The sequence below is a fragment of the Phyllostomus hastatus genome, unplaced genomic scaffold (assembly GCF_019186645.2).
Source record: "Phyllostomus hastatus isolate PE091 unplaced genomic scaffold, TTU_PhHast_1.1 phas_scaffold_28, whole genome shotgun sequence".
Taxonomy (NCBI): Eukaryota; Metazoa; Chordata; class Mammalia; order Chiroptera; family Phyllostomidae; genus Phyllostomus; species Phyllostomus hastatus.
The window spans coordinates 13,536,909-13,560,791 of NW_025334022.1; the positions used below are offsets into that span (position 1 = coordinate 13,536,909).

General features: G+C 40.4%; 1 protein-coding gene across 1 annotated transcript in view; it reads right to left on the bottom strand.

Annotated features, from left to right (window-relative positions):
* Nucleotides 1-22,766, bottom strand: part of SRPX2 (sushi repeat containing protein X-linked 2) — a 48,989-nt gene extending 26,223 nt beyond the window's left edge. The window contains exons 1-7 of the mRNA XM_045817578.1: nucleotides 22,475-22,766; nucleotides 20,573-20,790; nucleotides 16,074-16,154; nucleotides 7,628-7,819; nucleotides 5,178-5,354; nucleotides 4,763-4,889; nucleotides 4,506-4,627 (exon numbers count right to left, since the gene is read on the bottom strand). Of these exons, the coding sequence (XP_045673534.1) occupies nucleotides 4,506-4,627; nucleotides 4,763-4,889; nucleotides 5,178-5,354; nucleotides 7,628-7,819; nucleotides 16,074-16,154; nucleotides 20,573-20,654 (781 nt within the window). The 5' untranslated portion in view covers nucleotides 20,655-20,790; nucleotides 22,475-22,766. The remainder of the gene's footprint in view (nucleotides 1-4,505; nucleotides 4,628-4,762; nucleotides 4,890-5,177; nucleotides 5,355-7,627; nucleotides 7,820-16,073; nucleotides 16,155-20,572; nucleotides 20,791-22,474) is intronic.
* Nucleotides 22,767-23,883: the final 1,117 nt, after the last annotated feature.

Sequence of the window (23,883 nt, forward strand, 5' to 3'; positions counted from 1 at the left end):
GAAGTCCTACAACTACGGAACTGAAGAAGAAACCAACTATGGAATAAAGAAGAAACCACATTGAGACAGACCAGAGGGGCGGAGATGTGGAACAGGCTGGTCCCACACCCATGTGTAATGGATAAAAATAAGGAGGGATAAATCAGGAGCAAGGGGTACCAGCCCCATACTAGGATCCCAGCCCAGGATTTTAGTGCCAAAGATAAGTCTCTATAACTTTTGGCTGTAAAACCCAGCAAGTATTGAGACTGTGGACAACAGAAACTTCTAGAGTCTCAGGCAGTTCCTCTTAAAGGGCTCAAGCACAGACTTACTTAAAATCACTTCCTCTGAGCTCCAGTGTGGGGGTAGCAGATTGAAAGGTATCAGAGACATATATGGATGAACTGAATTGTCTGGAAACAGGGTGGGAGTAGGAGGACAGCTTTCTCCCAAACAGGAGGAACAGAAGTGTGGCAGAGGCCATTGTTTCTTTTCAGAGCCCTCTACCCACAGAGCCACAGAGCCACCAGGTGGGTACCATATCTGAGACTCCATCAACCTGGCTCATACTGTGTGCCTCACCCTGGTGATTACCTGAGGCCCTGCCCGCCCAATTTTTTGGCCCATCCAAGCTGTTTCCAGGGGTTTTTACCTATGAATGGCTTGCATTGGCCCATGCTTCAGATTTTCCTAAATTCTCTCAAACAAGCAGCATCTGGCTTCACTGAGCCCCATACCTCTTGCTAAATTGTTGCAGGCCTGGCATTAGCAGCAGCCACCCTTGGTTCACAGCTTGGCCTCTTCTGAGCACCTCTAAACCCAACACAAATAGCAGCCATCTGCAGATTTCTATGTAGTTTATGTTGTGTGACCTCGGACAGAACATAGGTGATAGCTGACCTTGAACGTGCCAAAAGCAATCAAGGCTCATCTACAACAGGAAAGTGTGCACAGCCCACACAGTGGGTGCATCTTGAGTACCCAGCTCAGGCAAAAGAGAAGGCTGTGCCACTGGACTCTACAGGACACCTACTATATTAGACCACTTTACCAAGCCCAAGTGATGTAGCAGCTCTGCCTAATACATAGAAACAAACACAGGGAGGCTGCCAAAAGGAGAAGACAAAGAAACATGGCACAGAACTCCAGAAAAAAGAACTAAACAAAATGAAGAAAAGCAATTTATCAGCTTCGCAATTTAAAATACTGGTTATAGTAAAAATGGAACTGCCTTTTGACTTTCCAATTCCACTGAGACAACTGTAACAGCATAACCAATAAAATATAATTTAAAAAAAGAAGGAAAGAAAATACCAAAAGATTGACAGCAATTATCTGTGGAAGATGGGATAATAGATTTTTCCTTGTATATTTCTATATTTCCTGTGTTCAAGAATGAATATGAATTATATTTGTAATGAAAAAAGTGAAAGAAAACAGCATAACACTAAACAAAAAGGAAGAATCAAGCAGGGAATGCCACCAATTTCAGCAGGGGCGAAAAACTGAGAATAAAGGCTGATTAGATCCCATCATTTGAAGGCCAAGAAAACAAGTAGATACATCTTGGTGAGTTTTATCTAGATGTAGGAGAGTGAGAAAACCCTGTTGCGGAGTCAGGGTTTCTAAAACACGTGTGTGCTCAATGTCATGCAGGCTTCCTGAATGACCACTTAACCCTGTATAGCAGCAGACCCCAAACTTTTTTGCACCAGGGAACAGTTTCATGAAAGACAATTTTTCCATGAACGGGTGGTGAGGAGGGCAGGCAGGGGATGGTTTGGGGATGACTCAAGTGAATTACATTTATTGTGCACTTTATTTCTACTATTATTACATTATAATATATAATGAAATAATTATACAACTCACCATAATGCAGGATCAGTAGGAGCCCTGAGCTTGTTTTCCTGCAACTAGACGGTCCCATTTGGGGGTGATGTGAGACAGAGACACCTGAAGTGTGTTGCTTGTCTCCAGACTACCCTGTAATCTCATTTTGGTTGCTGTCACTGCAGAAAACCCTGCTTCACAAAGATAGGACCTTGGGAATGGAAGCAGGCTTTTCAGTGCTTTTGTAGCAATCCCAGGATATTCTGTCTTGACTTTAATCCAAACCACATGGAGATTTCAAGTTGTCTCAAAAATACTTTTAAGACCACCATCATTTGCAGTCTCAAGCAGTTCATCCTCTTCTAGCATGGACAAAGTTGATTCCCCTGGCTTATTCACAGTTGGGTCACAGATCCATTTCTTCCCAATGTGGGGGTCTTTTGTGGTTGGGAAGCAATGCTCAAGCTTTTTGAAAGCTGAGATAGGTGATTGTGGACCAGCTGGGAGAAAGAAGGCCCTGGCTCAGTCTCTTTCAAAATCTCTGCTAACTTTTGAAACATGTCAAAAATCCTAATGTTCACTCATTGCCCCCATAATTCCAGTTTGACTTTGAATGTAGCCACTTTATCTGCCAACTTGAACACAGTTGTTCTTCCCAGAAGTCACAGATTGAGTTTGTTGAGCAGGTTGAACATGTCACACAAATAAACAAGTTTTATGATCCATTCTGTCACTGAAATGTGCTGCCAGTGGTGACTGTTTTTCTAAAAAAAAGCTCTGGAGCAGCTCCCATAACTCAAAAATTCTAGCCAGTGATCTGCCTTTAGAAAGCCATCTCACTTCTGTGTATAAGAGAGGATGTGTGTGCTCTGTGTCCATCTTCTCACAGAGCTGTGCAAACAGACATAAGTTAAGGGCATGTACTTTAATGTGGTTGGTAATTTTAATCACATCCTGCAAAACGTTGTTAAGTTCAGGTGACATTTTTTGGCTAATCAGCATTCTTCTATGGATGACACAGTGCGTACACTCACATTCAGAAGCATCCTCTTTGGCTCGAGTAATGAAATCAGAAAGTTGTCCAGTCACGGCAGTCACTCTGTCCATGCATATACTGACACAAAATGAACAATTCAGTTTTCCTGATATGTAATAATTCAAAGACTTGAATAGTTCTGTAGCTGTGGTGTTGGCTGACAACAAAACTGCACATAACGTATCCTCATGTACATCCTCCTGAAAAATATATCACACCAAAATGAGCATTGTTGCCTCGTCAACAGTGGTAGACTCATCAACCTGGATTTCATACCACAGTGAGTCATTCATCCTCTGTAACAACTGTACCTCAATATTCTCTGCTATTTCATCAATTCATCTAATTATGGTGCTGGCCGAAAGAGGAACATGTGCCACCTTTTGAACTGAAGCTTCTCCTAAAAGTTCACAACAAATGTCCTTAGCAGTGGGGAGATTCAACTTTTCACCAACAGTAAAGGGCTCTTCAGCTTTAGCAATGTGGTTAGCCACTAAGGGTGATGCTCTCAGTGCAGACACATTTGATGAAGTGGTGGCCTTCAATAATTGCTTCTGTTCTTCATGTTCATATTTTTTTCTTTTGAAAAACTCCAAAGACTTGTGTTTTAAAGTAGGGTGCTTGGTCTCTACATGGCAAAGCAGTTTTGAAGGTTTCATGGCTTTGCTGGATAGCTGGTCACCACATATTACATAAAGCAGTCTTGGAGAATGTGAATCACCTGTTGCAATAAGCCTGTAATTTAAGTAAGACTCTAGGTATTTTCTCTTAAATGCACCTTTTTTTGTTGACAGTCTTAGAGTCTTCTGCTGTGTCATCATTGGGTCTTTCCCCCTTTTCAAAGAAGCTCTTCAGTGACATTTATCTTTTACTCATTTTGGCCCTTATGTAGGCTTACCAAAACTGTGACTGAGACAAGTGCATTGTGCAGGAAAAAAGCACGGGTGAGAGTGGTAAATAAAATAATGGGCAGGCCATGTGTAGACTGAAAGTAAGTGTTGGATTCTGAATTAAAGCCTGCCACCAGATGCAGCTATACAATTAAAGTACATCAACTCATTTGCCACTATAAAGCCTGACACCAGATGCAGCTTAATTGTCACTTGCCACTCACTGATAGGGTTTCGATATGAGTCTGCAAGCAATTGATTTATTATGGTCTCTGTGCTCTCAAACATCTCTGCTACTGATAATCTGTGTTTGCAGCCACTCCCCAGTGCTAACATCACTGCCTCAGTTTCACCTCAGATCATCAGGCATTATATTCTCATGAGGAGTGTGCAACCCAGGTCTCTCCCATGTGCAGTTCAAAGTAGGGTTTGCACTCCTATGAGAATCTAATGCTACCACTGATCTGATAGGAGGTGGAGCTCAGGCAATAAGGTGGTCAATGGAGAGCAGTTGTAAATACAGATGAAGCTTTGCTTACTTGCCCACTGCTCACCTCCTGCTGTGTGGCCTGGCTCCTAACTCCTGGCTCCATGGCCCAGGGGTTGGGGACACCTGCTTTATAGTGAATTTGTTTTTTTCTCTCGCCCAATCTAAAGGAGGTTTTTGTTTCAGGTATAGAGAGAAGAGGGTTGTGGTAGCATCTAGCAGGTCAGGGCAGAGCATGAATAATGAACAATGTGGAAATGGAAGGGTTCTTTCTGACCTTGTACTTTCACAATGAACTTGCAGCTAGCGCGGTTGTAGGCTCGGTCATAGGCAGTATAACGAATCACATGCTCTCCTTCGGGAAAGTGAGAGCCAGGCTCAGGGCCCCGAAGTGTCACCCTACATGGAACAGAGTAAGAGAACCACTGAGGAAAGACATCCTTAGGATCAGGGTCTGGGGCACATCATCACTGTAGCCTCAGCATGAGAGTCTGGAGAAGCTGCTGGGAAGCATAAAGGGTATCCATTACTCACCTGGTGATGGTACCATCAGCAGAATCTTTCACCAAAGGTGGGTTCCAGAATACTCGAGCAGTCAGTTTCTCTGGCTCTGCCATCTTCTCACGTGAGTGGGGACAACGGATCTTGGGGGGATCTATGTCTGCCAAGGTCAGAAATCAAGTGCTGACTCATGGGCCCCCTGCCTTTCCTGTAGGGAACCCATAGATCCAATACTACACCAGTGGGTAAGTAAAAGATACACTCTCTATTCAAGATGCTCAAGAAAGCCCAGCTCTTGGGGAAGTGATAATTTCTTTAAGCATGTGCCCAGAGTGCCCCTCTCATAACAAACAAGAATGCCTTCTGCAGTAAGGATTCCATATCCTCTGTGAACACAACATCAGAGTGACTCTTTGCAGCAGGACATCTGGGAGTGACCAACATTTACCTACACATACAGGCTCGCCTCCACTCCATTGCCCATCTTCCATGCAGATTCTGCTGCGGTCACCTTCCAGGTGGTAGCCACTGGAACAGCTGTAGTCACAGCAGGAGTCAAGAAGCACCCCATTTGTGCAGGTGTAGGTGCCACTCGTAATGAATGGCAATGTGTGGCATCTCATCTCTAAGAAAAGACCAAGTTGCAAGCTCAGTGGCTTGTGGGACTACCTAGAGGTGATGGTGGGTCATCTAGCATGGGAAGAACCATATCAGAGATAACATAAAATACAAAAACCCTACCCTAAAATTCCCTTACATTTTTGTGCCTAATTGCCTGTCTTTCCTAATTGCCTTCTTATTTTTATAATAAGGTACAGTAGTACTGGGGAGAGGAGTTCTCAAAGAGGTAAATGACTTGTGTATGGACTTGATAATCCCACTTGAGTTTAGATCCCAGCTCCACTTCCTGCAAGCTCTCTGACTTGAGTAAGTTACGTCATCTCTCAGAGGCTCAGTATTTTCACCACTAAAATGTGGATATATCACCCTGGATGGAGTAGCTCAGTGAATTGAGCGCGGGCTGCGAACCACAGTGTCACAGGTTCGATTCCCAGTCAGGGCACATGCCTGGGTTGCAGGCCATGACCCCCAGCAACCGCACATTGATGTTTCTCTCTCTCTCTTTCTCCCTCCCTTCCCTCTCTAAAACTAAATAAATAAAATCTTTAAAAAATAAAAAAAAATGTGGATATATCATAGAACTGTTGTGCAGATTAAAAGGGATGATGCATACAAACCTCTGGATGCATTTAGGGCCTTAGCTGCTAATAGTTTTCATCTCTTGTTCCTCAAGTGTTAGATATCCTTGAACAAATTCAGAGCTCCTTTTTGAGTATTATTTTGGTATTGTCACAGGCATTCCTCAGCTGAGGCTCAGTTACATGTGAAAGTAGGCTGGCCCTCTATCCGGATAAGAATATGAGTCAGGCCAGTGTCTGGAGAGCCAACTTTGTGGTATTTGATTAAAGAAGAATCCATGTGCTTTAGATAATATATGTGTCAGAAGCAGAGACTGCTAATGAGTTGATTGTGAGCCTGTGCTTGCCAAATTCTAGTTTGAAATATCTGATACTTGAAAGAAGTGGGCAAGCCGTACATTCCTTTACATTTTCTAAGTTCTAACCCTGCGTAAGTTCAATTAGTGGAGCTTTGCATAAAGATTCTATAAGCTATGTTCATTTTTCTTCAAGGTCAAAACAGGCTTGAAGATTATTGCATTTTATGTTTTCTGGTTTCCTTTTTGCAAAAAAATAACATCCTTGAAATCAGTGCCAAGAAGAAACGTTTGTCTTTTCAGGTGAATTTGTTTTCTTAGTATTATATAACAGTTAAAATGACACATCCAAAGTATTTGCTTTTTTGTCTCTTATGAGGAAGGGCAAAGCCAGATTCATTATTCAAAAACAGTAATTAACTCATTTTAGGTACCTGGAAATGTGTACATCTCCATTCTTTTAACTGGTTTTATATTCATTTATAGAGTTATACTATTTAATGTTGTGAGGCCAATTCAATTTTTTTTTGGAAACAATGGAGTCTAGTTCCTAAAACAAATTAATTCTCTAGAGGAGTGTGGCAGCTTCCTTATTTCTGGCTATCAAGCTTCTCCTCTCCCCCACAACATCTGTTTTAACCAACCGAATTTCTCTCTGAAGGCTTAGCACTGTGTGTGTGATCACAGAGCATTCACATTCACACATTTGTGTTTCTATCCCATTAGTCTGGGATAGGCTCAATCTGGGATTGAGTAAGTTTCTGAAGAAACCAATACAGGGCCCTGCACACATGGATGTCCTACAAATGGCATTCAGAGATAGACATATGGACAGGCAAAGCTCAGCTAATAAAAAGACATAGGTTGTAGGTCTTGAATAAGAGACAGGGATTTGGGAGCTGAGGCAGACATGATTTGGAATGTGTGCATTAGCATCCCCACATTCTAGCCTAAGGATTCTTTGTGACATTCTGAAGAATATGAAGAAAATGAAGAATAACAGATGTCTCATAGCTTCACTGCCAAGGCCTTATAAGGCTCTAGGCCAGGAAGTATTACAGTTTGCCACAAGTTGGAAAGAGTCTGAGACCATACTTCCTTGAGTGTTTCAGAAGAAGGCCCAGGTATACATCAGGGCCCAAACCCAAGTCTTATAAACACTCCTCAGTCCCCAAGCCAGAAGGACTGTTTGCTGCTTAAATGCCCTTATTACTTGGACAATAACTATAGGGAGATGAAAAGAGCTAGAATGTTAGGACAGGGAAATGGTATTTTGGGTTCCTGTGGAAAATTCTCAATTTGCATTTGACAGAAGGCATAGTAACACCTCCAGGCATATATCCTCAGTGGCTGGCTGGCCTCTCTCATATACATGTATCAGCATCTGCACACACACCACTTACGCCTGCAGTAGGCAGTTCCAGACCAGCGGCGGCTTGGCAGGCATTGCACCGACCTTCGTCCTATCAGTCGAAAGCCCCGGTCACAGGAGAGATCACAACGAGTGCCCAGGGTACTGTGATAATTTCCTCCCCTTGGTGAGTAGCATGTGGCTTCTCCATCTTGAATGTTTAATGTATAACACCATCGGGGGGCTGTAGCAATAGAAGAAAAGTAAGTTAGAAGTACAGTAATTGAAACAGTGTGTTGGTGAAAGGACAGACACATAGATAAATGGAACAGAAAAGAGAGCCCAGAAATAGACCCATACAATTATGATGAAATGATTTTTTGACAAAGATGCAAAAGCAGTTCAATGGAAGAAAGATAGCTATTCGAACAAATGTTGCTGGAGCAATTGAACTTCCATAGTTAAAAAAGAAAAAGAGCCAGAAGAAGAAGGAGGAGGAGGGAGAAGAGATAAGGGGAAGGGGAAAGAGAGGAAAGGGAAGAGGAGGAGAGGAAACGAATCTCAACCTAAGTCTTAACACCTTACATGAAAATTAATTCAAAATATACATAAATTTAAATGTAAAAAGTAAAATTATAAAACTTTTAGAAAAAATAGGAAAAAATCTCTGGGATCTAGAGCTAACAGGTCATAGACATGACACCAAAAGCACAATTAAGTTAAAAAATCAATACACTGAAACTTGTCAAAATTAAAAACTTTTTTTCTTTGAAAAGCACTGTTAATAGATTAAAGACCAACTACAAACTGGGACAAAATATTTGCAAACCACACATCCAACTAAGGACTAGTATTTAGAATATATAAAGAACTCTCAAAACTTAACAGTAAAAAGCAAATAATTCAGTTAGAACATGGACAAAAGACATGAACAGGCATATCATTGAAGAGGATATACTAATGGCAAATAAACACATAAAAACGTGTTCAGTTTCATAAGTCTCTGGAGAAATGTAAATTAAAACTACAACAAGATACCATTATGTACCCATTAACATGTTTAAACTTTAAAACAATTGGCAAAACCAAGTGCTGGTGAGGATGGAGAGAAACTGGAATTCTTATACATTCCTGGGGAGATACAATATGAGACAACCACTTTGGAAAATATTTTGTTAGTTTCTTGTAAAGGTAAACATACACTTGCCATGCAACCCTACCATCCTACGTTAGGTATTTACCCAAGTGAAATGAAAACCTGTGTTCATACAAAATCCTGTATACAAATGTTTAAAGTATCTCTATTCACAATTGCAAAAGCAGGCACCAATTCAAATGTCCTCTGTCCTCTCTGGGTGAATGGTTAAACTAACTGTTGTTTATTCACACAAAAGAAGGAAGTGTTGATACATGCACTAACATGGATGAATCTCCTATGCAGCTCGTGAAGTGAAACAGGCCAAACTCAAAAAGATGCATATTGTAGGATTCCTTTTATACAACATTCTGGATGAGGCAAAAATATAGGGACAAATTGATGGTTTCCAGATTTCAGGGACAGAGTCCTAGACAACCTCAAAAAGGCATGGGCAAGTTCTTGATGTGATAGAGCTGTTTGGTACTGTGGTGATGGTTATATGATTATGCATTTGTCAGAACTCATAGAACTCTGCACAAAAAAGAGTGAAAATCACAGTAGGTAAATTTAAAATAATTTTTAAATGATACGAAGATGGAGGTTAGAGAGAGGAAGGGAATTCAATATCAAAGAAGACTGCTTAAGAATGAAAGTCCAATCCCGGTTCAATACTGAAGGTAATACGGTCATTAAATCATAAAAGCATCATAAAATGGCATCATTGGCTACACAATATAAATGTGGGTTCAACAGGTGCAGATTTTAAAGGGACACTTATAAACAAGCAAGGGGCTATCTGTCCAAGGATACATACACAGGATGACACAGACCTGTTAGTCTGAGGTCAGGTAGTCTCACCCCATGTGAGCTCATTCAATCCCTAAATCCTAAGGGACAAAAACAAGGAGGCTTTAAAAAAAACACATCAGAAGTTAAAGGAAGAGAGAAATGCTGGAACTTCTGCTTGTGGGCAGTGGAAGAATGAAGACAGGTGACAGTGAGAAAACTATCCTTCAAAAACCAACACAGTTGTTTGTAGCTTTCAGCATTCATTTTGAGCCTGTGGCTGTAACACAAGACTGCCATCTGGAGACACCATCTTCAAATTACACAAAGTCTCAAGCACTACAGTTGCACAGCTGTTCATTATGTGATCACAACATGTATCATAAAGACTTTATATGGGAGTCTGGGACCTCAACAATCACTCACATCCTGTTTCTCTCCCACATTCTGTCAAGGAAAATACACATCAGATTGGAATACATAGAACAAGCAAACACAGTAAAAGGAAATGTAGAGATAAGGATAAATAATGAGACAGTGAGAGAGGGCCTAGCTATTGTAAATAAGTTCAAATTTGTTGGTCCAGAGGAATCCTGGTATAAAGAAAACATGTTGGAAAGCTGGAAAAGAACAAAAACCTTATCTTACCCCCCAGATTTATTGAGGTATAATTGACAAATAAAACTGTATATATTTAAGTTATACAACGTGATTTTTTTTCAGTTACAAACTAGACATTTACTCTAGTTTTATATTAGTTTCAGGTATACAGCACAGTATATATATATATATATATATATACACACACACACACACACACACACTAATTTGTATATATATATATACACACTAATTTATATATATACACACACACTAATTTATATATATAAATATATATATAAATATATATAAATATATATAAATATATATATAAATATATATATAAATATATATAAATATATATATAAATATATATATAAATATATATATAAATATATATATATAAATATATATATATATATAAATTCCTTCTGATATCTCTAGTACCCCCAGCACCATACATATAGTATCATTACATATAGTCACCATGCTGTATATTAGATCCCCAGAAGGCAAAAGAAGGCAGCCTCTGGGCACTATAGCCTGGTGAGACTGACAGTACATATATCAGTATTCTACAATAATTAAACACATGCTTATGACCAGTTAGAAAGAGATGTGCTGATATTCAGGTGTCCTCAAGAACAAGTCATTCAAGAATGATCTCATTTCCTCTTTGGGTAAGGTCACCAGACTGGTAGAGCAAGGAAAACTTGTGAGTACGCTACGTGGAAATAAGTGAGGCCTGTGACAATGCCTTCATGCCCTTGATGTGGATGAGATGCAGAAATACAGGAGAGATGACAATACAGTTATAAAGATTTATAACTGGCTTAACAACTGTACCCTAAGAATGATGATGGAAAACTGAAACTCAGAACATGGCTAAATGCTTCATGGTGAAAATGTCTGGCAGGAAATGTGCTAATCATTACTGAGTGGCTACTGTGTGCTGGGTACCATGATTTATATTTTTATTTTCACATTCATCACCTCAAATAGTTCTCCCAACAGCCCTGTGTAGTAGGCAGGTGTGTCCCTATCTTGTAGGTGAGGAACTAACTTGCTTATGGTCGGTCCCTCAGCAAGTAATGGGCAGAGATTTGAACCCAAGCTTTGTCTGGCTCTAAACACATATTTTTTCTAACCACAATATCTACCACTGTAGCATGTTAGATTGCTATTTTGAAGCATACATTTACACTTTTGAATAGGTAATATAGGCACATGATTCAAAATCCACAATGTATAAACTGTTACACAGTAAAGTCTCCCTCCCACCCCTGGTCTGACACATAGTGCCACTTGGCCTCACCATAAAGAACCACTGTTAATAGTTTATGCATATAAAGCAAATAATGCAAATATTGTTATAATCTTATATTTCCCTCTTTTAAAATATTTGAATAGCATATTATGCCCACAGTTCCCACCAATGCTTTTTAAAATAAACTTAATGAGTTTTAGAGATCTTCCCATATCACGACAAGCATGCAATTTACTTAAATGAAATAACATAAAATACATGGCACAGCGACTGACACATAAAAGTATTTGGGATAAAAGAGTTAGAAGGTGGAAGAGTTGGGACTTGAACTCAGGCCCACGACCTCTGATCTGTGCAGCTATTCACCTGTCACTTTTCAGAGATTATAAAGGAAACAAACTACTTACAACAGGGTTAAAAGGGTCTTCTCTGTGATTATCTTCAGATAACCCTGGCAAAATTACCAGCTTGCTCAGGGCTAAAACAATCCTCAGGGAAAGTGGCAGTCCAGAGGACTGATGACAAACCTCAGACAAGGGTTTCTGACTCCAAGCTAAGAATCAAGAGAGGAAATGAAAGTACATTCAAGATGAATGAAAATGGCATCAAGCTACATGGGCAAATAATGATTTGTTTTTTACTGGTTAACTCTTCTTTTTTAAAAACACTAGGTTACATTTTTAATACAAGAGATAGAATGAGCATGACTTTGGAGTCAGACAGACCTAGGTTTAAATTCCTGCTCATCACCTCTAAGCTCTGCAACTCTCTAAATTTAACTTTCCTGAGCTTAGTTTCCTGGTCTGTAAAATGGGGATAATAAATCAGTTCCATATGGCTGTTTTGAGAATCAAATGAAATTGTGTGTGTAAACTACATCTAGCCCTGGGAATGATATTCCCTAAATCAGTTTCTGGGTTTGAGCATCCCACTTCACGCAGCAACACCTCAAGACACCATCTCCTAATTACAAAAAGTCTGAAGCTGGGATTATGAGGTCACAAAGACCTTACAAAAGAGGTTGGGACTTCAGGTTGTACTTTCCCAGGCCCCTCTCCCCTTGCAACACTGATAACTTCACCCAATTAGTTTTATGTGCAGATCCAGAAGGCACTTGACCCCAAACCCAAAGGTTGGTATATGGCTTATATTTTTCTATAAGGCTTTATACAGGTTTTAAAATAACCAGTGGATCAGGTTAATATTAATCACAGAATCACTAGACCTCTTGAAAGTACATTCTGCATCTGCTGCTTCTTCCTATCCACTTATCCTATTTACAGTTTCCTACAATGTGGCTTCTAATCCAAGAATGCCAACCATCCAGTAAACATGTTTTGAGCATTAACTTTTTACATAGCTTTGAGTGGGGTATCATACATGGCTGTTTCTGTTAAATAGGTAAACATTTTGCTGAATGTAATAAAAAGTAAACCAAAAGGGCAATATATAGTGAATGCAAAATTAGTGCTCCAGATAATAAATATTTATTTCAGAAGAGTACCATCTGAAGAGTCCAAGAGTACATAGTAGGTACTCAATGAATATTCATTGAATAAATGAGTAAAAAAATGAATGGATGAGGGAAAGCTCAGGGTGGGCTAATTTAGTCAGGTAACAGAGTCGAGTTCTGCTAAGCTGGCCAAAACATAAATTTCATGAGTTGCTGGGCAGCTTGACTGAGACTAATTCTGGAAGAAATGATCACAGTGGCCCTGAAGAGAGGAAAATCATGAATCAGAGAATTCAGTTAAGAGGCAATTGTCATTATCCATGTGTGAGATAATAGAAGTTTTAATCCATGGATCAATAAAGAAATGACATCTTTTGATGAATGACTAGTGAGAGATGATGAGGAAAAGTGGGCTATTAAAGGTGATGGGGGCTACTTAAGGTGCCATTGAGGTATTTTTAAAAATATTAACCTGAGAATATTTTTACTGAGTTTAGAAAACTGCAGGGAGATGAGAGAGAAATGATAGATAGATGATAGATAATAGATAGATAGATAGATAGATAGATAGATAGATAGATAGATAGATAGATAATAGATAGACTGACAGACAGACATTGATGTAAGAGAGAAACATTGATTGGCTTCCTACCTTATGTGCCCTGAACAGGGATCAAGCCTGCAACCTAGGTATGTGCCCTAATTGAAGATTTAACCTGAAACCTTTTGGTATGAGGGATGACACTCCAACCAACTAAACCACTCAGTCAGAGTGATTGAGATAATTTTAAGAAAATGATGGCACCATTATCAAAAGTAGGAAGGTCATCTATTGGAGCCGTTTTCAGGGAAGATAAACAAATTCGGTTTTAGACATCTCCAAATGGAAGTGTCCAGCAGCAACTGGAGGTGTAGTCCAGGAGTCAAGGAGACAAGTCAGGGTCACCCAAAGTTCAGATCCATGCATGATTCTCTCTTTTGTCACCAGTAGAGAGCCCGTCTCCTTTCTTGGCTTCAGCTGTAACCAGAATAGTGAAATGTCTTTGAACCCAAGGAAGGAGGGTTGACAAGAAAGAGTGTGCTCACTGCTGAGAAACTTTGGAGATTGAAGCGCAAGAAAAGGCCATATGATTTGGGCTTTGGGATAGAATTGTGATCTTCAAGGCATGTTGTTTAAGCATGGTGATTTGTGGAAGCATACTGTAGGAAGTTTAGGAATTACTGGGTGCTGAGACTGAGAGGCAGTAGGTGTGGAACATTTGGCAGTGAGAAGAACATAGGTAGAAGATAAAAAAGGAGCATATAGGAGCCCAAAGTTCTTATCATTTTTTGATTGAACCTCTTTTCTCATGGTTTACCACTTACCTTCTTGCCAAATATAATGTTTTCAGCATCCTCAAATTGTTTCTGCAATATTTGATACAGTGGATCTCTTACCACTTCCCCTTCCTTAAAACCCTCTTCTCCCATGGCTTCTGTTATATAATAGATACTATTTTTATCTCCTCTTACATGGCTGACCATTAACTATCTCTTTTTCTCTTGTTGGCTCTTCTTCTCCTACTGACATCTGTAGATGCCTTCTAATGCTCTGACCTTGGTCTTCTGCTCCTTCAGGCAGCTCATCCATCTAAGCTGATGGCTCACAAAGCTCCATCTTTCTTCTTCCTATGCCTATAGTGCATCTTCACCAAAGCAGTTTTCTTTTTTAACCTTATCCTTCTGAGCAGGGCCATAGAGTTCTCCCAGGTATTCAGACTGGATGCTTTCAGACATCATTGTTTCTTAGCCTCTGGTACATCAAATCTGTACCAAGTCCTGCCATCTATTTTTTAAAAGATTTTATTTATTTATTTTTAGGAAAAGGGGAAGGGAGGGAGAAAGAAAGGGAGAGAAATATAGATGTGAGAGAAACATCAATGTGTTATCTCTCTCATGTACCCCAACCAGAGACCAAACCTACAACCCAGGCATGTGTCCTAACTGGGAATCAAACCAGTCACCTCTCACCCTGTGGGATGTTGCCTGACCAACTAAGCCACACCAGTCAGGACTTGCCATATCTTTGAAAAGTCTTTGGAGTTCATTCTTACCCTCCATTTCTTTGCCACTATTTGTTACTGATTCCTGGAGAGTCTCCCTTACCTAGGCTCTACCCATCCTGAACCCCTACTTTCTGTACACAATAACATACACAATAACGAGGTTAATAGTCTCAAATATCACCCCTCTGAGCAAACACATATGATGGCTCCTTATAACTCATAGTACAACAGCTAAAGTCTTCTGTATGGCTTGCAATGCATAAAAACAAGAATCTTAGAAATATAAGGGATGTTACATATTACCTGGTCTAACTTTCCTTGTAGTACAGGGATAGCTATTCAGCCTTCTTCACGGACACTCCTCCTGCCCCTCCTTAGAAGAGTTGGTAGATCATGGAGCCTTCCCTAGTTTCATCTCATGCTTTATATTCAACTTTATCTTCTACTACTTTCTGAACATCCTGTCTCCTCCAGTAAGCTCCTTTCTCTAAGAGGTTTCTTCTTACCTCTATATCTGTGGCCATTTGCTTTTCTGAATGCCCTTCCTTCCCCTTTCTAGTTTTCAGACTCTACCCAAAATTCAAGTCTTATTCTAAAATGTCATCTTTTATGATCTTTTCCCTGACTAGTTTTTCTTTTTTTTCTAAAAGATTTATTTTTTTATTATTTTATTTTTTTAGAGAGGGAAGGGAGGGAGAAAGAGAGAGAGAGAGAGAGAACGAAACATCAATGTGCGGTTGCTGGGGGCTGTGGCCTGCAACCAAGGCATGTACCCTGGCTGGGAATCAAACCTGACTAGTTTTTCTTAACTCCTATTGCATTTACTGCTACCACATAGTTTCACACTTACTCACTCTACATGTGCTAATTTTATTGCCCACTCAATAATTCTTCCCCTAGCAGAATGTAAGCTCCTTGGGGGAACACACATTTTTGTATAATCCACTGCTTACCTTGCACAAGATTAGACATACAGAAGGCACTCAGTCAGTACTTAATGGTTAGTAATAGATAGGCAAGCTTAGTGCTAGAGAGGTGAGGTCAAACAGCAAGTGAGTAACCAAGTTCATGATTGGAAATCACAGCCCCTGATTCCCTGAGCTTCAGTTTTGGCAGATATAAGCTAAACTGGATAAAGATGCTTCAGGAAGGGCCTGGGCCTTAGGCCAGAAAAGACCCTTCCTGAGCCTGAGAAGCAGTGAGTATTACCTCGGTAGTTTAGGGCAGGGACCTGTGGGGCCTCTTCAGCATATACTTCATTGTAGCTTTCATCTGGGTTGTAGCCTGAACCTAGAGTAAATAAGACAATATCAAGATGACATATTGATTTCTCACTCAAGACCTTACCACCCTTTCCCCCTTTCAACGTGGTCTTTTCCTGAGGACATGGCATTCTATGGGTGGAGAGCCAGGTGGATATTTAATGGGGAAAATTCTACCTTATGAAGCAATAGAACTATTTTGGGAAACCTCAACACCTCAGGTACATGAAGGGGGAGCTCCTGGGGTGGGTTAGAGTGGTACTGGTAGAACTAAGCCTCCATTTAAAAAAAAATAACTTCTTGACTATCCATCAATCCTACCAATCTGGACTACAAATGACCCATTTCCTTGATGCAATACATGAGTCTTGGTGAGCTGCTGATTACCAAATTCTGAGGTTGGACAGTTGCCCCAGGTAGGAGGAAAAAATTGAGCCTGAGTAAGAGTCTTTCCACTGGTGATATGCCTGTTCACAGTCCTCAGAAGGAAATAATTCCTCAAGCTCCCACGAGCTCACAGAGCACCAGCCTTTTGCCACCTGGTTGTCATTGCTAGGTTACTATTGCCATGCCAATGTAAATAGGGATCAAAAGCCAAGGGGAAATGAGAATAGTTTCACATCCTGCATAGTTTGCTCTGGTTTGGAGGGAAAAGAAAAAGAAAGCAAAGTCCTTTGGAAAAATTTCTGGTCCTTCTAATCAGCAGAAGCTTTAGGAAGGAGCTGATGAGCTAGATAATGTTCCCAGTCCACCCTTACTCCATTAAGTGGCTCAGTCCCTGGTACAGGCAGGTCTGTGGCTGTCTGGGAGACTAAACTGTGTTCCACTAGATGGCAGGAAATCGGTCATGAACACAAACTAATTGTAATACAACTTGGTCTTTTCCAGAGTGAAGTTTCAGGAAGCCCTCCTTACAGCCTCCCTGAGCCCTAATGCACACACAGGAATAAAACAGAATGCCATGCTGGAGTCACAAAACAATTATTTACTTCCAGGAGAGAGTGTGCTTCCAGAACAGGGCTGAGTTTTACTGCTGGGGCCCTTTGGCCTGTGTAAACACTCAGACCACAAGTGTGTCAGCCACCTCTCTGCGAAGAGGCTCAGGGCCCCCTACACTAAATGAGAGAGCAGAGAGCTAGATGATGAAGCTCCTCACAGATTGGGAGTGGAGGGTGGAAACTTGGAAAACCAGTCCAACTTGAAGAACAAGGGAATGAATCAAATTGAAAGTTTGCCATATGAAATCATGTCCTTCTTGGTTTGCCCTCATTCCAGAGGAAAGAGTTAATTTTTTTCTCTTTCCCTTGACTTTTTAAAAATTTTCTCCTCAGGCTTGCTCTTTTCCCACATGGGAGGTTTCTCTGTGGAGGTCAGAATTCTTGTCAGCTATTTCAGTTTAGCATAACCTCAAAGATTTACAACTCCTGTAAACAGGAGGCCAGATGTGTGTGACACCCTAAAGGATTCAGTCCCCACACTCTAGTTCCAGACCTCACTTATGAAAAAAGGGCCAGCAGGGAGCAGGCCTCTGTTTACCAGAAGAGCAAGCTGGAATGACAGAGGCCTATAGCTGGATAACAACAACTGCTATCACTGAGCACGTGTTCGCTGTTCAGCCTGTTACATATGTTATCTCATTATGTCATCCTAACATCTCAGTGAGGTTGACACCTTCATTTCTCCCTAATGTACAGATGAGGAAATAGGCTCAGAGGAGTGAATAGAGTACCCCATATCTCCCAGCTAGTATGGTGTAGAGTGGGCATTCCAGGCCAGAGCCATTTGACCTGCTCAATACTCCACTAAAGAAAGCAGTAGGGAGGACTTTGGACAATGTCCAGCAGTGCTAAATATCCAAAATCTTTTTTGCAATCCCACTTTTTTACTTTGTGTATGTGGGATCGAAGGCCACCAAAGATTTTACATCATTTCAGAATTACAGGGGATGTGGGAAAACTGAAGGGAAGACTCAGCCAGATGATTATAGTCTCCACCAGGGGTAGCTGCACCAGTGCCAACTTTGTGACAGGAATGGGCTTAAGCCACCCAAGTACTTTAAGCACGTGCATTTCCCCTCTCTGCCCATCTTTGGGTATTTTCTGCAAATATTAGGATACAAGATGATATATAACTGGAGGGGCACCCTTTCCACATTGTTCTATCTGTTTGTCCTTCTTCAGTCCCAGAGTAGAGAGGTTTGTGCAGCATTTCTCAAGCACTGTCCTTCACAAAGGTATGCTTGTAAATGTAATTGGCAGTTGAAGATTATTTTCAGATCCACACTAATACTTGGCTTATAATAGCAAATATGGTCTGACTTCCTGGATTGAACATATATTCCAATATCCACCTCTAACACACTGTTTGCATTATTCATAGTCTTAACCCTTCCCAATCCCTGCAGGGGACCCCCCAAAACCCAAAATTATTTCTAGGGGGTGTGTCCCTTGTAGTACATGTTTCCCCCACTAGGTGAGTGTTCTAGGAACCCACTTGAATTGGTTTACCATCTGGCGTTGGTGTTGGAGGCTGCATTCAGCTTCAGTGAATTTTTCTGAAGACCCTTTCAATGCATTTGCCCATTTCATGATGGGTGATTTACCAGCACACCTGCCCACGCTGCACTGAGCATTCAGCAGTTTTTGAGCAAAAAGGGCATGACCCCTGTGCCCCACCCTCCCTATTCACTTGATCTTGCCCCAAGAGACTTTTTTTTTCTTTCCCTGATGGAAAAAGTCCTCAAAAGCAAACATTTTGCCAATGTGAAGAGGTGAAACAAAAAACAGCAGAAACACTAAGAGGCATCAAAATTGATGAGTCCAAAACTACTTTTAGCAGTGGAAAAAACATCTTGATAGGTGTATTGCATCAAATGGAGAGTACTTTGAAGTTGAAGTTTAAACGTGTAAGAATAAATACACATTTTTTATAAATAAATTCCTCATATATACGTATACATATGTATATATACATTATATATGTGTGTGTGTGTGCATATGTGTGTATATATATATTTATTTATAGTGTACACAGTGAATGAATGAACAAATGCATGGAGAAAGCTCAGACAGCCGAGCTAGCGACGGGGGGAAATTCTAAATTTGTCTCATCATATAGCCTCCTAAGAACAGAATAGGATAGAATGAGTGGGTATGCAGGGCTGTCAGAGATTTCACAGCATGGGCTCCTCAGAAGGAGTACAGACTCTGGTGATTTTATGGAAGTGGCAGTGCCACCTTTGCAATGGACCTTTAAGAACTACAGATGATCTAAGTTTTTAAATAAAATTACCCTTTCCTCAAGACTCCAATAGATTAGGCTTTCATCCTGGAAAAGGTAAAGGCCTTTGTAGTCCATGAGGTTTCTTACAGCTGTTCAAAATTGAGTTTTGAGACATCTAATCTCTACTTCCTAAATCTTATGGTCTTTGGTTGAATTTTGGTCTTGCATACTTGAACTGTAACTTGGGAAGTTTGGGGAGGATGGCTCCTTTAACTCCAGACAGTATGTACTCTGCCAAGGGCTTGACTTGAATTTCTTCATCTCAATGTCAGCCCTTGTGCTTTACCCCCTACAAAGCCAGGTTAAACCAAAGAGAAGAAGAAGCTTGCATATTTGTTTGAAAGCTTCATGTAGTTGTTCTAGACAAACAAGAGCTATTGCCAAAGGCCTCCACCAGGAGCTCAGGGCATGTGGAAACTTTTAGCTGCATTGACTGTGGCTGTGATGAAAGCAGTTTGTTATTTACTCATCTCTGGATATTTTCCTAATTACATTGGTTGGGCCTGTCTCTCCCTACTCCCCCCCTCCAGTACCCATAAGGGCAGACAGTGCAGGCCACAGAATATTCTTAGCACTTGGAATGCCAGCTGGGCTCCATCAGAAACCTCTGTCTGCCCCCTCATTATCCTTCCATCATTCCACCCCTCCCTTCTTCCCTCCCCTCACTGAGTTTGTGCTTTTCAGCTCCCTATGTCTCTAGGGGCAAAGGATAAAACATTCAGGAATTCAGAACTATCCATCCCTTCTGAAGTAAGGAACAAGCCAGAAGAAACTGGAAAATTCCTGTTTGATACAATGCAATCTGTATTGTTGTTAATATTTCTGGCACAAAGGGGCTATAAAAATCTCACCCTATAAATAAGGTCTGGGGGTGAGACAAAGGGAGGGAGGGAGGAAGCTAAGTGCAGAAGCACATGAGAACAATGGCTTCAAAATTCATGTAGTCCAACTTTCTCATTTTTAGCTGGTGTAGCCTATTTTTAAATATCTGTTGTTACTTTGCCTCAAAAGCCTTCCTTGGTATCCTGTTGAAATGTTTAACCATTTTTGTTGTTGAGAATAGTTCTTGTTATCTAACTTAAGTGTCTCTCATTGCAGTCTAACTCCTTCTCCAAGACTTGGTCTCAGCCCTGGAAATAATGGGCTACAGCTCCTAGAACTTACCTGTATACCATGTTGGTGTCACTGCTGGAGCAAGGAAGAGCAGCAGAGAGAGAGCTCCTCTTTGAGTTATTTGACCAGCCATCCTTTTAAGGAGTAGAGATTATTAGGGAGGTAAGAATAGGAGTAGGTGGCCAGAAGTACCAGGGCAAAGGAAAATAAATTTCATAAATCGGCCATCAGTTAGCTTCCAAAAGTGAGAGGAAGCAGAAATGTGGAATCTGCAAGGAAGAAGAGAGATTTTTAAATTCACATATTCCTGTTATTACCCTCCTTTTGTAAGAATCTTCACTTTATAGAATAGCAAGACTCTATTTGTTATACATGGTCTTTTTTTCTTCCCAGAAGGAAGATGATGTAAAACAATCAATTCTCAATGGACTCTGATGAGATTAGATGCAAATATTCCATGGTCCAAGTTATAGAGAGGGACATTGAGGTACTAAGACCAAGAACGGACCAACATACAGTCATATAGAATCAAGATGAAAGTCTGTGATCTAAAAACTGCCAGTTGGTCATTTAATCCATTTAGCTGTTTTTTTCTTAACTGCTAATCTGGGAAAGCACTAGCCTGTATACATTAAACTTGAACACTGAAGTTATACACATCTCAATATGTAACCAATTCTGTTTCTACTAGCTATGAGACCTTGGGCAGTGTTTAACTTTTCTGAGTCTCAGCTTACTCATCTATAAAAATGAGAATAATAACAGTATCTACCTTATAGAGTACATTATTTCCTAGCACATAGGGAAAATCAATATATATTAGTTTATTAGTTATTATTACCAATTTTGTATTGGACAGGACTGAATACCTCTTATCTTTAGTCAGTAACTATACCCTTGTAATTTTCTTATATTTGGTTTTTGAAGCTTAGTGGTTTGGTAGCGGTTTTTGGCTGAAGAGTTCAACCTAACCTTCTAGTTTTACCCTGCTGAGCCAGCAGGAAGTCAAGTGAGGTTGGGAAGAACATACTGAAGTATGTGAGGAGAGGGTGAGCAAGTTCCAATTGCCCTATTATTTCCTGTTCTGTCCTCACTTTAATGGGATTTCAGTTTCGTGTTTCCCAGTAGGCAAATACCTCATAAATGACAGTATAAAAACTTGCTGCCCATTGGTATAAACCAGCCACTGGATTTTTCAGCAAGCACCTTTTCACCCACATACTTTCAATGAAATGGCATGCTCAGAAAGAAGTCAGTCTCAGAAATGGAGAAGCAAAAAGATGGTAGATTCTGGCCAGAGTCCGAAAGGGACATGAGAAGCCCAAAAATAGCACAAATTCATTTAAGTAGCAATTTATTGCTACTTAACTACAGATTTTCTCTAAACAGTGGGAAGGAAGCAGGGTAGAGAAAAAGTGAGAGCAAGTTAGGGAGGCAAGGAAAGTGAAAAGATGTGAGAAGGAAGCTAGAAAGAAAAGTAATCTGCCAAAGCTGAAGGAAAGAGATAAAGGCAGAAAGAGAGAACGAAAGAATGAGAAAGAGTTTAAAGAGAAATTCAGGAAAATGAACAGCGAGATAAACTAATCACTGAACGTGCCTCCCACATGCAGCCTCAATGCAATTTCTTGGTTCAGGAGCAAGGGCTTTCTTTTCCAGACCTGGTGCCCTGAGACTGTGACCACTTCCCTGCCCATCTTCTTCACAAGTTCAGGATGAAAATTTGACTCACGGGAGTCAGCCATCCCTCTGCTGAGCATCTGGAAGGTGGTGGGAACCTGTGCCTGCAGGCAAGTCACAGCTCAAATGAAAAGCAGCATATGGCTCAGTTTCATAAAAGAACTTCTTTCTCCCTCTTCACCCTCACCCATGTTGCCCAAGTCATGGGTCTCATTACCCACCATGGTTGTGAACTAGGGGTAGTGTAGTATAGAGGGATTAAGCAGCAGATCTTACCTGTTTTATAGGATTTTCTGCTCTCTTTTTCTCTCCTGGTTCTTTCTCCTTCCTCTCTGCTTCTTTCATCAGTCGAAAAACCTTCTACTTTCACACTCCTAGAACGAGTGACTCGTGGTCTGTCTGGGCCTCCGGGATTCTGTTAAAACTGGCCAGATGTTAGGACATCCGCATCTGCCAAATTTTTCCTTAAAGCTATATTAGCTCCCAAGATATAGCTGTTTCTCCCTCAGAGAAGTGTTTTAGAGAGGTTGGGGAGAAGAAACACAAGGATTAGAGGAACTCCATCAGTCTGCTGCAGAACAGGGGAAAGTGTGAATGGCGCTGGCCCCATGCCCGTGCTTATAGTAATGACTAACAGCCTGGCTAAGGGGCCTCCTAGAGAGATGTGGCACACTGAAAAACACGTCTTTTATGACTCAGCATGACATCAAGATTGAATTAAAAGGAATTTCCCAAACTCCAAGAAGAAGAGAACATAGCTGACTGACATTTCCTCAAGACTTCCCTGTAATTTCTTAATTGCCTTGTCATCCATATGTATAGGGTCAAACACACTTTGAAACCCTAGCACCAACTGACTAACTTCTATGGACTTCAGTTTCTGATAAGATTATGTCGTTTACAACAAATACCAAGAAGAATAAAGGCTAATTTCCTATAATAAGAGTGAAGGGAAAGCATGTTTTGAGAGGCTTTAGCTGAAGGCTGTTTAAGCAAACCTACGAGGTTATAGCCATTGCTAAGCTGTTTCCCAGTGACCTGTGATGGGGAGATATGTTTCTCTTCACTTAACAAGCTTTCTTTTTAGTATCTGATAATGAAACTATTCTACCATAGTTCAGGCCAACTCTTTACCTTCTCCTTCCCTTCAGACTTGACATTTATGTCCTTGAGAAATCAATGGTTGTGTAGAAATGATTTTAAGTGCTGTAGAAAGGGTTTATTCCCTGTATGTGCAAGCAAATTTGTAACCACTTTTAAGTTATGAGGAGAAGAATTGTGCTTATGAGAACAAAAATTTAGTAACAAGCCTGTTTCATTTCCAATCCACAAACCATAAGTATGTATTGTATGTCTACCGTGTATTCAATAGTGATAGTGGTATAATGAAGTAGAAGATATGATCTTGGTCTCATTTATTCAATAAATTTATCAAGCATCTACTGTGTTAAGAATGGTTGATGGACAAAAATCCCTGACATCCGAATCCATAATTAATTTAACAAATATTTATTGAGCATCTATTATGTACCACACACTCTTCTATGTACTTAAGAAACATCAGTGAACAAAAAAGGCAAAAGTTCTTGTTCCTATGTAATGGAGGAGACATACATTCAACAAAAATGTTGATTACAATTGTTCATGCTTAAGGAAGTAACATTCATTAGACATCTACTATGAGC